At 40.1% G+C, this 18,606-nt stretch overlaps 1 protein-coding gene across 1 annotated transcript in view; it reads right to left on the bottom strand.

The window, feature by feature from the left end:
- pgr (progesterone receptor) overlaps positions 1-16,980 on the bottom strand; it is a 77,045-nt gene extending 60,065 nt beyond the window's left edge. Inside the window, 2 exon segments of the mRNA NM_001252363.1 lie at positions 15,621-15,730; positions 15,995-16,980. Coding sequence (NP_001239292.1) covers positions 15,621-15,730; positions 15,995-16,980 — 1,096 coding nt within the window.
- Positions 16,981-18,606: the final 1,626 nt, after the last annotated feature.

Raw genomic sequence — 18,606 nt, 5'->3', positions numbered from 1 at the left:
ATGGGTTCTACTAGGCTCTCTGTAATATTGTCTAATGGAGATGGGTTCTACTAGGCTCTCTGTAATATTGTCTAATGGAGATGGGTTCTCTAAGGCTCTCTGTAATTTACTCTAATGGAGATGGGTTCTACTAGGCTCTATGTAATATTGTCTAATGGAGATGGGTTCTCTAAGGCTCTCTGTAATATTGTCTAATGGAGATGGGTTCTCTAAGGCTCTCTGTAATATTGTCTAATGGAGATGGGTTCTACTAGGCTCTATGTAATATTGTCTAATGGAGATGGGTTCTCTAAGCCTCTCTGTAATAGTGTCTAATGGAGATGGGTTCTACTAGGCTCTCTGTAATAGTGTCTAATGGAGATGGGTTCTCTAAGGCTCTATGTAATAGTGTCTTATGGAGATGGGTTCTACTAGGCTGTCTGTAATATTGTTTAATGGAGATGGGTTCTACTAGGCTCTATGTAATATTGTCTAATGGAGATGGGTTCTACTAGGCTCTCTGTAATATTGTCTAATGGAGATGGGTTCTACTAGGCTCTCTGTAATATTGTCTAATGGAGATGGGTTCTACTAGGCTCTCTGTAATATTGTCTAATGGAGATGGGTTCTCTAAGCCTCTCTGTAATATTGTCTAATGGAGATGGGTTCTCTAAGGTTCTCTGTAATATTGTCTAATGGAGATGGGTTCTCTAAGGTTCTCTGTAATATTGTCTAATGGAGATGGGTTCTCTAAGGTTCTCTGTAATATTGTCTAATGGAGATGGGTTCTACTAGGCTCTCTGTAATATTGTCTAATGGAGATGGGTTCTACTAGGCTCTCTGTAATATTGTCTAATGGAGATGGGTTCTACTAGGCTCTCTGTAATATTGTCTAATGGAGATGGGTTCTACTAGGCTCTCTGTAATATTGTCTAATGGAGATGGGTTCTACTAGGCTCTCTGTAATATTGTCTAATGGAGATGGGTTCTACTAGGCTCTCTGTAATATTGTCTAATGGAGATGGGTTCTCTAAGGTTCTATGTAATAGTGTCTAATGGAGATGGGTTCTACTAGGCTCTCTGTAATATTGTCTAATGGAGATGGGTTCTCTAAGGCTCTATGTAATATTGTCTAATGGAGATGGGTTCTACTAGGCTCTCTGTAATATTGTCTAATGGAGATGGGTTCTCTAAGGCTCTCTGTAATATTGTCTAATGGAGATGGGTTCTCTAAGGCTCTCTGTAATATTGTCTAATGGAGATGGGTTCTACTAGGCTCTCTGTAATATTGTCTAATGGAGATGGGTTCTACTAGGCTCTCTGTAATATTGTCTAATGGAGATGGGTTCTACTAGGCTCTCTGTAATATTGTCTAATGGAGATGGGTTCTACTAGGCTCTCTGTAATATTGTCTAATGGAGATGGGTTCTACTAGGCTCTCTGTAATATTGTCTAATGGAGATGGGTTCTACTAGGCTCTCTGTAATAGTGTCTAATGGAGATGGGTTCTACTAGGCTCTTGTAATATTGTCTAATGGAGATGGGTTCTCTAAGCCTCTCTGTAATATTGTCTAATGGAGATGGGTTCTACTAGGCTCTCTGTAATATTGTCTAATGGAGATGGGTTCTACTAGGCTCTCTGTAATATTGTCTAATGGAGATGGGTTCTCTAAGGATCTCTGTAATATTGTCTAATGGAGATGGGTTCTACTAGGCTCTCTGTAATATTGTCTAATGGAGATGGGTTCTCTAAGGTTCTCTGTAATATTGTCTAATGGAGATGGGTTCTCTAAGGTTCTCTGTAATATTGTCTAATGGAGATGGGTTCTCTAAGGTTCTCTGTAATATTGTCTAATGGAGATGGGTTCTCTAAGGTTCTCTGTAATATTGTCTAATGGAGATGGGTTCTACTAGGCTCTCTGTAATATTGTCTAATGGAGATGGGTTCTACTAGGCTCTCTGTAATATTGTCTAATGGAGATGGGTTCTACTAGGCTCTCTGTAATATTGTCTAATGGAGATGGGTTCTCTAAGGTTCTCTGTAATATTGTCTAATGGAGATGGGTTCTCTAAGGTTCTATGTAATAGTGTCTAATGGAGATGGGTTCTACTAGGCTCTCTGTAATATTGTCTAATGGAGATGGGTTCTCTAAGGCTCTCTGTAATATTGTCTAATGGAGATGGGTTCTACTAGGCTCTCTGTAATATTGTCTAATGGAGATGGGTTCTACTAGGCTCTCTGTAATATTGTCTAATGGAGATGGGTTCTACTAGGCTCTCTGTAATATTGTCTAATGGAGATGGGTTCTACTAGGCTCTCTGTAATATTGTCTAATGGAGATGGGTTCTCCAAGGCTCTCTGTAATATTGTCTAATGGAGATGGGTTCTACTAGGCTCTCTGTAATAGTGTCTAATGGAGATGGGTTCTCTAAGGTTCTATGTAATATTGTCTAATGGAGATGGGTTCTACTAGGCTCTCTGTAATAGTGTCTAATGGAGATGGGTTCTACTAGGCTCTCTGTAATATTGTCTAATGGAGATGGGTTCTACTAGCCTCTCTGTAATATTGTCTAATGGAGATGGGTTCTCTAAGGCTCTCTGTAATATTGTCTAATGGAGATGGGTTCTACTAGGCTCTCTGTAATATTGTCTAATGGAGATGGGTTCTCTAAGGCTCTCTGTAATATTGTCTAATGGAGATGGGTTCTCTAAGGCTCTCTGTAATATTGTCTAATGGAGATGGGTTCTCTAAGGCTCTATGTAATATTGTCTAATGGAGATGGGTTCTCTAAGGCTCTCTGTAATATTGTCTAATGGAGATGGGTTCTACTAGGCTCTCTGTAATATTGTCTAATGGAGATGGGTTCTCTAAGGCTCTATGTAATAGTGTCTAATGGAGATGGGTTCTACTAGGCTCTCTGTAATATTGTCTAATGGAGATGGGTTCTACTAGGCTCTATGTAATATTGTCTAATGGAGATGGGTTCTACTAGGCTCTCTGTAATATTGTCTAATGGAGATGGGTTCTACTAGGCTCTCTGTAATATTGTCTAATGGAGATGGGTTCTACTAGGCTCTCTGTAATATTGTCTAATGGAGATGGGTTCTACTAGGCTCTCTGTAATATTGTCTAATGGAGATGGGTTCTCTAAGGTTCTCTGTAATATTGTCTAATGGAGATGGGTTCTCTAAGGTTCTCTGTAATATTGTCTAATGGAGATGGGTTCTCTAAGGTTCTCTGTAATATTGTCTAATGGAGATGGGTTCTCTAAGGTTCTCTGTAATATTGTCTAATGGAGATGGGTTCTCTAAGGTTCTCTGTAATATTGTCTAATGGAGATGGGTTCTACTAGGCTCTCTGTAATATTGTCTAATGGAGATGGGTTCTACTAGGCTCTCTGTAATATTGTCTAATGGAGATGGGTTCTACTAGGCTCTCTGTAATATTGTCTAATGGAGATGGGTTCTCTAAGGTTCTCTGTAATATTGTCTAATGGAGATGGGTTCTCTAAGGTTCTATGTAATAGTGTCTAATGGAGATGGGTTCTACTAGGCTCTCTGTAATATTGTCTAATGGAGATGGGTTCTCTAAGGTTCTATGTAATAGTGTCTAATGGAGATGGGTTCTACTAGGCTCTCTGTAATATTGTCTAATGGAGATGGGTTCTCTAAGCCTCTCTGTAATATTGTCTAATGGAGATGGGTTCTCTAAGGCTCTCTGTAATATTGTCTAATGGAGATGGGTTCTACTAGGCTCTCTGTAATATTGTTTAATGGAGATGGGTTCTACTAGGCTCTCTGTAATATTGTCTAATGGAGATGGGTTCTACTAGGCTCTCTGTAATATTGTCTAATGGAGATGGGTTCTACTAGGCTCTCTGTAATATTGTCTAATGGAGATGGGTTCTCCAAGGCTCTCTGTAATATTGTCTAATGGAGATGGGTTCTACTAGGCTCTCTGTAATAGTGTCTAATGGAGATGGGTTCTCTAAGGTTCTATGTAATATTGTCTAATGGAGATGGGTTCTACTAGGCTCTCTGTAATAGTGTCTAATGGAGATGGGTTCTACTAGGCTCTCTGTAATATTGTCTAATGGAGATGGGTTCTACTAGCCTCTCTGTAATATTGTCTAATGGAGATGGGTTCTACTAGGCTCTCTGTAATATTGTCTAATGGAGATGGGTTCTACTAGGCTCTCTGTAATATTGTCTAATGGAGATGGGTTCTCTAAGGCTCTCTGTAATTTACTCTAATGGAGATGGGTTCTACTAGGCTCTATGTAATATTGTCTAATGGAGATGGGTTCTCTAAGGCTCTCTGTAATATTGTCTAATGGAGATGGGTTCTCTAAGGCTCTCTGTAATATTGTCTAATGGAGATGGGTTCTACTAGGCTCTATGTAATATTGTCTAATGGAGATGGGTTCTCTAAGCCTCTCTGTAATAGTGTCTAATGGAGATGGGTTCTACTAGGCTCTCTGTAATAGTGTCTAATGGAGATGGGTTCTCTAAGGCTCTATGTAATAGTGTCTTATGGAGATGGGTTCTACTAGGCTCTCTGTAATATTGTCTAATGGAGATGGGTTCTCTAAGGCTCTCTGTAATATTGTCTAATGGAGATGGGTTCTACTAGGCTCTCTGTAATATTGTCTAATGGAGATGGGTTCTACTAGGCTCTCTGTAATATTGTCTAATGGAGATGGGTTCTACTAGGCTCTCTGTAATATTGTCTAATGGAGATGGGTTCTACTAGGCTCTATGTAATATTGTCTAATGGAGATGGGTTCTACTAGGCTCTCTGTAATATTGTCTAATGGAGATGGGTTCTACTAGGCTCTATGTAATATTGTCTAATGGAGATGGGTTCTACTAGGCTCTCTGTAATATTGTCTAATGGAGATGGGTTCTACTAGGCTCTCTGTAATATTGTCTAATGGAGATGGGTTCTACTAGGCTCTCTGTAATATTGTCTAATGGAGATGGGTTCTACTAGGCTCTCTGTAATATTGTCTAATGGAGATGGGTTCTACTAGGCTCTATGTAATATTGTCTAATGGAGATGGGTTCTACTAGGCTCTCTGTAATATTGTCTAATGGAGATGGGTTCTACTAGGCTCTCTGTAATATTGTCTAATGGAGATGGGTTCTACTAGGCTCTCTGTAATATTGTCTAATGGAGATGGGTTCTACTAGGCTCTCTGTAATATTGTCTAATGGAGATGGGTTCTCTAAGGCTCTATGTAATATTGTCTAATGGAGATGGGTTCTACTAGGCTCTCTGTAATATTGTCTAATGGAGATGGGTTCTCTAAGGCTCTATGTAATATTGTCTAATGGAGATGGGTTCTACTAGGCTCTCTGTAATATTGTCTAATGGAGATGGGTTCTACTAGGCTCTCTGTAATATTGTCTAATGGAGATGGGTTCTACTAGGCTCTCTGTAATATTGTCTAATGGAGATGGGTTCTCTAAGGCTCTCTGTAATATTGTCTAATGGAGATGGGTTCTCTAAGGCTCTCTGTAATATTGTCTAATGGAGATGGGTTCTACTAGGCTCTCTGTAATATTGTCTAATGGAGATGGGTTCTACTAGGCTCTATGTAATATTGTCTAATGGAGATGGGTTCTACTAGGCTCTATGTAATATTGTCTAATGGAGATGGGTTCTACTAGGCTCTCTGTAATATTGTCTAATGGAGATGGGTTCTACTAGGCTCTCTGTAATATTGTCTAATGGAGATGGGTTCTACTAGGCTCTCTGTAATAGTGTCTAATGGAGATGGGTTCTACTAGGCTCTCTGTAATATTGTCTAATGGAGATGGGTTCTACTAGGCTCTATGTAATATTGTCTAATGGAGATGGGTTCTACTAGGCTCTCTGTAATATTGTCTAATGGAGATGGGTTCTACTAGGCTCTATGTAATATTGTCTAATGGAGATGGGTTCTACTAGGCTCTCTGTAATATTGTCTAATGGAGATGGGTTCTACTAGGCTCTCTGTAATATTGTCTAATGGAGATGGGTTCTCTAAGGCTCTCTGTAATATTGTCTAATGGAGATGGGTTCTACTAGGCTCTCTGTAATATTGTCTAATGGAGATGGGTTCTACTAGGCTCTATGTAATATTGTCTAATGGAGATGGGTTCTACTAGGCTCTCTGTAATATTGTCTAATGGAGATGGGTTCTCTAAGGCTCTATGTAATATTGTCTAATGGAGATGGGTTCTACTAGGCTCTCTGTAATATTGTCTAATGGAGATGGGTTCTACTAGGCTCTCTGTAATATTGTCTAATGGAGATGGGTTCTACTAGGCTCTCTGTAATATTGTCTAATGGAGATGGGTTCTACTAGGTTCTCTGTAATATTGTCTAATGGAGATGGGTTCTCCAAGGTTCTATGTAATAGTGTCTAATGGAGATGGGTTCTACTAGGCTCTCTGTAATATTGTCTAATGGAGATGGGTTCTCTAAGGCTCTATGTAATATTGTCTAATGGAGATGGGTTCTACTAGGCTCTCTGTAATATTGTCTAATGGAGATGGGTTCTACTAGGCTCTCTGTAATATTGTCTAATGGAGATGGGTTCTCTAAGGCTCTCTGTAATATTGTCTAATGGAGATGGGTTCTACTAGGCTCTCTGTAATATTGTCTAATGGAGATGGGTTCTACTAGGCTCTCTGTAATATTGTCTAATGGAGATGGGTTCTCTAGGCTCTGTGTGGAGATGGGTTCTACTAGGCTCTCTGTAATATTGTCTAATGGAGATGGGTTCTACTAGGCTCTATGTAATATTGTCTAATGGAGATGGGTTCTACTAGGCTCTATGTAATATTGTCTAATGGAGATGGGTTCTACTAGGCTCTATGTAATATTGTCTAATGGAGATGGGTTCTACTAGGCTCTCTGTAATATTGTTTAATGGAGATGGGTTCTACTAGGCTCTCTGTAATAGTGTCTAATGGAGGTGGGTTCTACTAGGCTCTCTGTAATATTGTCTAATGGAGATGGGTTCTACTAGGCTCTATGTAATAGTGTCTAATGGAGATGGGTTCTACTAGGCTCTCTGTAATATTGTCTAATGGAGATGGGTTCTACTAGGCTCTATGTAATAGTGTCTAATGGAGATGGGTTCTACTAGGCTCTCTGTAATATTGTCTAATGGAGATGGGTTCTACTAGGCTCTATGTAATATTGTCTAATGGAGATGGGTTCTACTAGGCTCTCTGTAATATTGTCTAATGGAGATGGGTTCTACTAGGCTCTCTGTAATATTGTCTAATGGAGATGGGTTCTACTAGGCTCTCTGTAATATTGTCTAATGGAGATGGGTTCTACTAGGCTCTCTGTAATATTGTCTAATGGAGATGGGTTCTCTAAGGCTCTCTGTAATATTGTCTAATGGAGATGGGTTCTACTAGGCTCTCTGTAATATTGTCTAATGGAGATGGGTTCTACTAGGCTCTATGTAATATTGTCTAATGGAGATGGGTTCTACTAGGCTCTATGTAATATTGTCTAATGGAGATGGGTTCTACTAGGCTCTATGTAATATTGTCTAATGGAGATGGGTTCTACTAGGCTCTCTGTAATATTGTTTAATGGAGATGGGTTCTACTAGGCTCTCTGTAATAGTGTCTAATGGAGGTGGGTTCTACTAGGCTCTCTGTAATATTGTCTAATGTAGATGGGTTCTACTAGGCTCTCTGTAATATTGTCTAATGGAGATGGGTTCTACTAGGTTCTATGTAATAGTGTCTAATGGAGATGGGTTCTACTAGGCTCTCTGTAATATTGTCTAATGGAGATGGGTTCTACTAGGCTCTATGTAATATTGTCTAATGGAGATGGGTTCTACTAGGCTCTCTGTAATATTGTCTAATGGAGATGGGTTCTACTAGGCTCTCTGTAATATTGTCTAATGGAGATGGGTTCTCTAAGGCTCTATGTAATATTGTCTAATGGAGATGGGTTCTACTAGGCTCTGTGTAATATTGTCTAATGGAGATGGGTTCTACTAGGCTCTATGTAATATTGTCTAATGGAGATGGGTTCTACTAGGCTCTATGTAATATTGTCTAATGGAGATGGGTTCTACTAGGCTCTATGTAATATTGTCTAATGGAGATGGGTTCTACTAGGCTCTCTGTAATATTGTCTAATGGAGATGGGTTCTACTAGGCTCTCTGTAATATTGTCTAATGGAGATGGGTTCTCTAAGGCTCTATGTAATAGTGTCTAATGGAGATGGGTTCTACTAGCCTCTCTGTAATATTGTCTAATGGAGATGGGTTCTACTAGGCTCTATGTAATTTACTCTAATGGAGATGGGTTCTACTAGGCTCTCTGTAATATTGTCTAATGGAGATGGGTTCTACTAGGCTCTCTGTAATATTGTCTAATGGAGATGGGTTCTCTAAGGCTCTCTGTAATATTGTCTAATGGAGATGGGTTCTCTAAGGTTCTCTGTAATATTGTCTAATGGAGATGGGTTCTCTAAGGTTCTCTGTAATATTGTCTAATGGAGATGGGTTCTACTAGGCTCTCTGTAATATTGTCTAATGGAGATGGGTTCTACTAGGCTCTATGTAATATTGTCTAATGGAGATGGGTTCTACTAGGCTCTCTGTAATATTGTCTAATGGAGATGGGTTCTACTAGGCTCTATGTAATATTGTCTAATGGAGATGGGTTCTACTAGGCTCTCTGTAATATTGTCTAATGGAGATGGGTTCTACTAGGCTCTCTGTAATATTGTCTAATGGAGATGGGTTCTACTAGGCTCTCTGTAATATTGTCTAATGGAGATGGGTTCTACTAGGCTCTCTGTAATATTGTCTAATGGAGATGGGTTCTACTAGGCTCTCTGTAATATTGTCTAATGGAGATGGGTTCTACTAGGCTCTCTGTAATATTGTCTAATGGAGATGGGTTCTACTAGGCTCTCTGTAATATTGTCTAATGGAGATGGGTTCTCTAAGGCTCTATGTAATAGTGTCTAATGGAGATGGGTTCTACTAGGCTCTCTGTAATATTGTCTAATGGAGATGGGTTCTACTAGGCTCTATGTAATATTGTCTAATGGAGATGGGTTCTACTAGGCTCTCTGTAATATTGTCTAATGGAGATGGGTTCTACTAGGCTCTCTGTAATATTGTCTAATGGAGATGGGTTCTACTAGGCTCTCTGTAATATTGTCTAATGGAGATGGGTTCTACTAGGCTCTCTGTAATATTGTCTAATGGAGATGGGTTCTCTAAGGCTCTCTGTAATATTGTCTAATGGAGATGGGTTCTCTAAGCTCTCTGTAATATTGTCTAATGGAGATGGGTTCTACTAGGCTCTCTGTAATATTGTCTAATGGAGATGGGTTCTACTAGGCTCTATGTAATATTGTCTAATGGAGATGGGTTCTACTAGGCTCTATGTAATATTGTCTAATGGAGATGGGTTCTACTAGGCTCTATGTAATATTGTCTAATGGAGATGGGTTCTACTAGGCTCTCTGTAATATTGTTTAATGGAGATGGGTTCTACTAGGCTCTCTGTAATAGTGTCTAATGGAGGTGGGTTCTACTAGGCTCTCTGTAATATTGTCTAATGTAGATGGGTTCTACTAGGCTCTCTGTAATATTGTCTAATGGAGATGGGTTCTACTAGGTTCTATGTAATAGTGTCTAATGGAGATGGGTTCTACTAGGCTCTCTGTAATATTGTCTAATGGAGATGGGTTCTACTAGGCTCTATGTAATATTGTCTAATGGAGATGGGTTCTACTAGGCTCTCTGTAATATTGTCTAATGGAGATGGGTTCTACTAGGCTCTCTGTAATATTGTCTAATGGAGATGGGTTCTCTAAGGCTCTATGTAATATTGTCTAATGGAGATGGGTTCTACTAGGCTCTCTGTAATATTGTCTAATGGAGATGGGTTCTACTAGGCTCTATGTAATATTGTCTAATGGAGATGGGTTCTACTAGGCTCTCTGTAATATTGTCTAATGGAGATGGGTTCTACTAGGCTCTCTGTAATATTGTCTAATGGAGATGGGTTCTACTAGGCTCTCTGTAATATTGTCTAATGGAGATGGGTTCTACTAGGCTCTCTGTAATAGTGTCTAATGGAGGTGGGTTCTACTAGGCTCTCTGTAATATTGTCTAATGGAGATGGGTTCTACTAGGCTCTCTGTAATATTGTCTAATGGAGATGGGTTCTACTAGGTTCTATGTAATAGTGTCTAATGGAGATGGGTTCTACTAGGCTCTCTGTAATATTGTCTAATGGAGATGGGTTCTACTAGGCTCTATGTAATATTGTCTAATGGAGATGGGTTCTACTAGGCTCTCTGTAATATTGTCTAATGGAGATGGGTTCTACTAGGCTCTCTGTAATATTGTCTAATGGAGATGGGTTCTCTAAGGCTCTCTGTAATATTGTCTAATGGAGATGGGTTCTCTAAGGTTCTCTGTAATATTGTCTAATGGAGATGGGTTCTCTAAGGCTCTATGTAATAGTGTCTAATGGAGATGGGTTCTACTAGCCTCTCTGTAATATTGTCTAATGGAGATGGGTTCTACTAGGCTCTATGTAATTTACTCTAATGGAGATGGGTTCTACTAGGCTCTCTGTAATATTGTCTAATGGAGATGGGTTCTACTAGGCTCTCTGTAATAGTGTCTAATGGAGATGGGTTCTCTAAGGTTCTATGTAATAGTGTTTAATGGAGATGGGTTCTCTAAGCCTCTCAGCCTATGTAATATTGTGGAGATGGGTATTGTACTCTCAAGATTGAGAAGAGTTTTTGAGAGCGAGAGAGAACACAAAAAAAGAGCAGAAAGAGAGAGACCATGGTTAGACAGAGTCACATGACCATGGTTAGACAGAGTCACATGACCATGTTTAGACTAAGTGACATGACCATGGTTAGCCAGAGTCACATGACCATGTTTAGACTAAGTGACATGACCATGTTTAGACTGAGGGACATGACAATGATCAGACTGAGAGTGACATGACTATGGTCAAAATGAGGGAAATGACCACGGTCAGATTGATTGACATGACCAAGGTCAAACTGAGACAGACATGACCATAGTCAGACTAAGTGACATGACCTTGTTCAGACAGTGAAATGACCATGGTTTGACTGAGATTGACATTTTGGGGGGGGGGGGGGGGGGTATTTTATTAGCATCGCCATTAGCTGTTGCAAAAGCACCAGCTACTCCTCCTGGGGTCCACACAAAACATGAAACAGAAAACAGAACGACATAATACAGAACATCAATAGACAAGAAAAGTTCAAGGACAGAGCTACATACAGTTGAAGTCAGAAGTTTAAATACACCTTAGCCAAAAACATTTAAACTCAGTTTTTCACAATTCCTGACATTTAATCCTAGTAGGTCAGTTAGGATCACCACTTTATTTTAAGAATGTGAAATGTCAGAATAATAGTAGAGAATGATTTATTTCAGCTTTTATTTCTTTCATCACATTCCCAGTGGGTCAGAAGTTTATATACACTCTATTAGTACTTGGTAGCATTGCCTTTAAATTGTTTAACTTGGATCAAACATTTCGGGTAGCCTTCCACAAGCTTCCCACAATAAGTGAATGTTGTCCCATTCCTCCTGACAGAGCTGGTGTAACTGAGTCAGGTTTGTAGGCCTCCTTTCTTGCACATGATTTTTCAGTCTGCCGACAAATTTTCGATAGGATTGAGGTCAGGGCTTTGTGATGCCCACTCAAATACCTTGACTTTGTTGTCCTTAAGCCATTTTGCCACAACTTTGGAAGTATGCTTGGGGTCATTGTCCATGTGGAAGACCCATTTGCGACCAAGCTTTAACTTCTGATGTCTTGAGATGTTGCTTCGATTGTTCCACATAATTTTCCATCCTCATGATGCTATCTATTTTGTGAAGTGCACCAGTCCCTCCTGCAGCAAAGCACGCCCACAGCATGATGCTGCTACCCCCGTGCTTCACAGTTGGGATGGTGTTCTTCGGCTTGCAAGCCTCCCTCTTTTTCCTCCAAATATAACGATGGTCATTATGGACTAACAGTTCTATTTTTGTTTCATCAGACCAGAGGACATTTCTCCAAAAAAGTACGATCTTTGTCCCCATGTGCAGTTGCAAACCATAGTCTGGCTTTTTTATGGCGGTTTTGGAGCAGTGGCTTCTTCCTTGCTGAGCGGCCTTTCAGGTTATGTCGATATAGGACTCGTTTTACTGTGGATATAGATACTTTTGTACCTGTTTCCTCCATCATCTTCACAAGGTCCTTTGCTGTTGTTCAGGGATTGATTACATTCATCTCCAGGAGACAGAACGCTCCTTCCTGTGCGGTATGACGGCTGCGTGGTCCCATGCTGTTTATTCTTGCGTACTATTGTTTGTACAGATGAACGTGGTACCTTCAGGCATTTAGAAATTGCTCCCAAGGATGAACCAGACTTGTGGAGGTCTAGATTTTTTTTTTAGGTCTTGGCTGATTTCTTTTGATTTTCCCATGATGTCAAGTAAAGAAGCAATGAGTTTGAAGGTAGGCCTTGAAATACATCCACAGGTACACCTCCAATTGACTCAAATGATGTCAATTAGCCTATCAGAAGCTTCTAAAGCCATGACATAATTTTCTGGAATTTCCCAAGCTGTTTAAAGGTACAGTCAACTTAGTGTATGTAAACTTCTGACCAACTGGAATTTTGATACAGTGAATTATAAGTGAAATAATCTGTCTGTAAACAATTGTGGGAAAAATTACTTGTGTCTTGCACAAAGTAGATGTCCTAACCGACTTGCCAAAACTATAGTTTGTTAACAAGAAATTTGTGGAGTGTTTGAAAAACAAGTTTTAATGACTCCAACCTAAGTGTATGTAAACTTCCGACTTCAACTGTAGCTCTGAATCCACATTATGGTAGAGGTTGAAAAGCCATAGCACATATGTTTTTTCAACAACAAGTTATGGTCAATAATATCAAAGGCTGCACTGAAATCTAACAGTACAGCTCCCACAATCTTCTTAATATTGATTTCTTTCAACCAATCATCAGTCATTTGTGTCAGTGCAGTACATGTTGAGTGCCCTTCTCTATAAGCATGCTGAAAGTCTGTTGTTAATTTGTTTACAGAGAAATAGCATTGTATTTGGTCAAACACCATTTTTTCCAACAGTTTGCTAAGAGCTGGCAGCAAGCTGATAGGTCTGCTGTTAGAACCAGTAAAGGCCAGTTTACCACTCTTGGGTAGTGGAATTACTTTGGCTTCCCTCCAGACCTGAGGACAAAGACTTTCCTCTAGGCTCAGATAAAATATATGACAGATAGGAGTGGCTATAGAGTCAGCTACCATCCTCAGTTGCTTTCCATCTAAGTTGTCAATGCCTGGAGGCTTGTCATTATTGATCGATAACAATAATTTTCCCACCTCTCCCACACTAACCTTACAAAATTCAAACTTGCCATGCTTGTCACGTCCTGACCAGTAAAAGGGGTTATTTGTCATCGTAGTATGGTCAGGGCGTGGCAGGGGGTGTTTGGTTTGGGTGTTTTGATGTTTTTGGGGGTTTTGGTCTATGTTTTATATTTCTATGTTTATTCTAGTTTTCTAGTTCTATGTTGGTTTTTGGCAATGACCTCCAATTAGAGGCAGCTGGTTGTTGTTGTCTCTAATTGGAGGTCATATTTAGTTGTGTTCGTTTCACTTGGGTTTTGTGGGTGGTTGCTTTCTGTATAGTTGGGTTACCTTACAGAACTGTTATAGTCGTTGTTATTATCTATCTATCTGTATAGTTGGGTTACCTTACAGAACTGTTATAGTCGTTGTTATTATCTATCTATCTGTATAGTTGGGTTACCTTACAGAACTGTTGGTTGTGGTTTATTGTTTTCGTTTAAGTGTTCACTTTAGGAAGTAAATAAAGAAGATGATCACTATACCCGCTGCGTTTTGGTCCTATCCTTAGATCATACAAAAGATTTTGCTGTGACTCTTATGTGGATGATGTTAAAACATATTGGTTGGTCTGATGTGATTAATGAGGAGCATCCAGACGCTGCACTTGATGAATTTATGAAATTGCTTCTTTCAATTATTGCTAAACATGCACCTGTTAAGAAACTGACTGTTAGACCTGTTAAGGCTCCATGGATTGATGAGGAATTGAAAAACTGTATGGTTGAAAGAGACGGGGATAAACTCCTTTATCTCCTTTACCTTTATTTTTTTGTATAATGTTGTGTATATTTATTAAAACACTCACTCCCTGAACTTCCTTCCCGACTCTCAGAACACATCGTTACACTATTAATATGGGCTAATTTCAGCCCTTTCCTGGGTAGCTTATCAGTTTTGACATAATACTGAAAAAAGCAAACAAAGAAAGAGAAAAAAATATACATTCAGCAGTCCATTAATCAATTTGTGTGTGTGTGTGTGTGTGTGTGTGTGTGTGTGTGTGTGTGTGTGTGTGTGTGTGTGTGTGTGTGTGTGTGTGTGTGTGTGTGTGTGTGTGTGTGTGTGTGTGTGTGCTGTGGGGTTGAGGTTACAAACCCATAGGCTTGGCTCTCTCAACCATTTCAGGCTTCTGGGAGGGAGGGTGGACAATGAGTCTGTCATAGCGGATGTAAGCAATGTTCCCACGCGCTCTGGAAGCTTTCATGGCTGGGATCAGTTCTTTCCTCTTCTGGCGCACAGCTTCAGGATGGTCCTCGTTGAGGAAGATGTACATTCCTCTCAAGTTCTTGGCTCTTTCCAGAACAGAAACCTTGTCCTTGAACCTCAATTACTCAGAGATCATTTCCCTCACTTTGTCCTCAGACTCCATCCAGGTCTCACGTGGAGATAATGCAATTCCATCCACAAACCATGTTGTTTCACCTTGATTTTCCCACAAGTCTTGATTTATCTGTCTTTGTAATCATGGGTTCACAAACAGAACTGATGTCCTCTCTGAATGACTTACAGATTGCTGTCATCTTGCCGTTCTCCTCTTTCAACTCATCGAGCTGAAACTGGGAGAACTGCAAACTGTTCTTTTATAAGACTGAGAGACAAGACATTGGTCGGACTGAGAGTTACATAACTATGTTCAGACTGAGAGACATGACCATTGGTCAGACTGAGAGACATGGCCCTGGTCAGACTGGGTGACCAGGCAGTGAGGCGCCATGTTCAGACTGAGAGACATGACCAATATTCCGACTGAGTGGCTCTAATAAATCTCTAAGATTACGAGACCAAAACAAGTCAGAAAAGAAGAACATCGTGAACACTGGTTAATGTGATACTGTGTGATACTGTCTGTGCTTTGCTTTAGGTTTGTGCCATTCGTTTAAAAAGACAACAGTGGTGCTTAGTAAAAAAGTGTAAAATTCTGTAGTGTCTGGTGTCAATGTCTGAGGATTAGGGCTCAAAAGGCCACAATAACCTTCAATATATATATATTTTTGTTTTTACCACACATGTTTTTATTTTTCTTCCTGAAACATCATCATTTGCCTTTCCTCTCAACCATATGCTACTCCCATGTACCATGGCAGTATTCTACCGGTGGTCGCTCTCTAATAGCCCAAGTCAAATCTCCATAACATAATCATATACTGTTACAATCCTCTGAGATGGTGTTGCTTACCTTCAACCGCTCGTTTAAAGAACACTTTGCAGCTTCCACATGTGAGGACCCCGTAGTGACACCCTGAGGCTTCATCCCCACAGATCATACATAGTCTCTGGGGTGGAACACTGCAAAGCCAGGGATTACACACAAATGAGCCAGTGGTTATTTACACTTGACAACAATTGACACACTGATATCACAGCAATTGGTTAATGGAGGAATTATAAATAAACAAGCTCATCAAATCAGATTCATTTTGGCCAAAAATAAATAAAAAGCGAATGCGTGAATATGAAAACACTTATTTAAATTAACTCAAAGCTGTCAAACCGCGGAGAGTTTTACAATAGTTATGGTCAGCGATACTTTTAATAATGCGTCAATCTTACCCGCCATATCCTGTATAGGTCGGGGACCTCTGGAGCAGGGCTGAGGTGTGAATTCCATCCGGAGAGGAGTAGCCATGGTGTGGGTACTGATCCTCGGAGACCCCGCTGGACTGGCACCAGAACGGGGAATGAGTAGGAGAGGTCTGAATGGACCATCTGGGCATTTCACTCTTATAAACCATCAAATGCTGTTGTGGACCCTGTCCGTTACTGCTCATTACGTCAAAACTCAGCATGCCCTTACCGGGATGAGTAGGAAACGGAACACCCCGTGAGTCTGTACGGATCTGGGGTACCGTCGACATCTGGTCGTTCTGATTCAAGTCGACTAGAAAGTTCGGAGAACAGTCCAATAGTAATTGTTGGTGGTGTTGTTGTCCAGGCGCGGAGGTCGGGAAAGACGCTGCAGAATTATCCATAAAACCCAATTGTTGTTGTTTCCTCTCGCTGTCATAACAGGTCTCGAGGGTAGGGATGTTGGCCGTTTGTTCAAAATCGGGACACGGTGTTTCCATGATTAGTGAAGGCTCTTTTTCATCTTTGATGATCCTACAAACTCCGGTGGCTGTGGTTGAACTGCGTGTCGTTATCATGTTCGTAGCGGTTCTCTGCAAACTGTCATGAGTTACTGTTGGTGCCGGCCGCGGTAACATGGACTCCTTTACTCCATCTATACCACACACCTCTGTCCACCGCACAGGGTCAGAGCGGTCATAATAAGCTTTATTGATAAGTGAGGCGTTATCTCTGGCAGTACAGTCTTTGAACATGGCACTGTTGTTGCTTGAGCCAGAAGGCGCAGCGCACAAAGTGGCGACGTTTCCAAAACTACGCACTACCGAGGAGGACACGCAGACTTGAGACTGTGGCTCCTTAGAGAATTTCCGAGGTTGACCAAATCCTACATCTGCATACTTCTCAATCAAATAACTTACTTTTTTACTGGAGTCTGTGACGTCTGAGCTCAACGTGTTCGCCGTGTCCATCCTGTCTGTTGTGTGTTTATTTTCCATTCTGTTGTCAATGCTACAGAAATCACGAAGACAATCAGTCAGAGCCCCTGTCAGTGGGTGAGGAGACTAGAGCGGGTGGTGTCTCTTGGTGCAAAAGAAAAAACTTCCCAAAATGCTTTTTCCGCGTTGTGACCGGCTGTGCCTTTCGTGTTCGATCCTTTCAGATATGAGCATATGTGCGCTACCACTGACTTGCTGTGTATATATATAGAGAGGAATCCAATGGTACAACCCATAAGTCTGTGGCTCAATCAATGTTTTAAAATGGGTTTGAAGTCCCAAAACACGCCGAACAAAATTGCGGTAGGACTCATTAGGTTAATGACTGGCGTGATAATGGGCATAGAAGTTGACAAGACATTACGAACACATTTTTGACCAGACTAAACGGGATGGTTAGCAGCTACAGTTGATGTACAATAATGATGATATCTCCATTTTCTATTTCAATAAGCAGCAGAGAGTGGTTGGCCAGGGTAAAGAGGGTAGCATGAGAGAGAGAGAGAGAGAGAGAGAGAGAGAAAGAGAGCTTAGCCAAGGATAACAGGGTAGCATGAGTTTATTGAATGGCGAAATTATGCCTTGTGGCACTTCACAGACTATCCATGGTTCATAATTAAAACACATAGTAACACACGTCTATTTCTGTGTTAAAACTGAAAATGCTTATTATATATTTATTATATATTTATTATTATATATAATATAAATAGGCACAGCTCTTGCCCTTCAAGTTAAACAAAAAAAAAAACATCACAAAAATAGGATCAAATAAATTTTTTATGCTGAGTTGTAATAATATCACAGTCCTAACACATTACTTTAATCAACTGTCTTTTGTGAATTTGTATTTGTATAAAACAGCAAACTAGACTTGTGTAAGTACCCATGTTCTTTGTTTAAGTTCAGCTCCTGTAACGATAATTTACGAGGGCTGGTGTTTGCCTATACTGTATCCAGGAGACAGGCTGAGAGCAAGAGGGGGGGAAACCCTCCACATTTTCCACTCAGAGACATCATCTAATCTGAGGTTTTAATATTACCAGGGAGAACAGAGACATAATATAATCTGAGGTTTTAATATTACCAGGGAGAACAGAGACATAATCTAATCTGAGGTTTTAATATTACCAGGGAGAACAGAGACATAATCTAATCTGAGGTTTTAATATTACCAGGGAGAACAGAGACATAATCTAATCTGAGGTTTTAATATTACCAGGGAGAACAGAGACATCATCTAATCTGAGGTTTTAATATTACCAGGGAGAACAGAGACATAATCTAATCTGAGGTTTTAATATTACCAGGGAGAACAGAGACATAATCTAATCTGAGGTTTTAATATTACCAGGGAGGACAGAGACATAATCTAATCTGAGGTTTTAATATTACCAGGGAGAACAGAGACATAATCTAATCTGAGGTTTTAATAATACCAGGGAGAACAGAGACATAATCTAATCTGAGGTTTTAATATTACCAGGGTGAACAGAGATATAATCTAATCTGAGGTTTTAATATTACCAGGGAGAACAGAGACATAATCTAATCTGAGGTTTTAATAATACCAGGGAGAACAGAGACATAATCTAATCT

The sequence above is a fragment of the Salmo salar genome, chromosome 20 (genome assembly GCF_965601325.2).
Source record: "Salmo salar chromosome 20, fSalSal1, whole genome shotgun sequence".
NCBI classification, from domain to species: domain Eukaryota; kingdom Metazoa; phylum Chordata; class Actinopteri; order Salmoniformes; family Salmonidae; genus Salmo; species Salmo salar.
The sequence above is the reverse complement of the archived record's forward strand: the minus strand, read 5'-3'. Positions and strand labels throughout refer to the sequence as shown.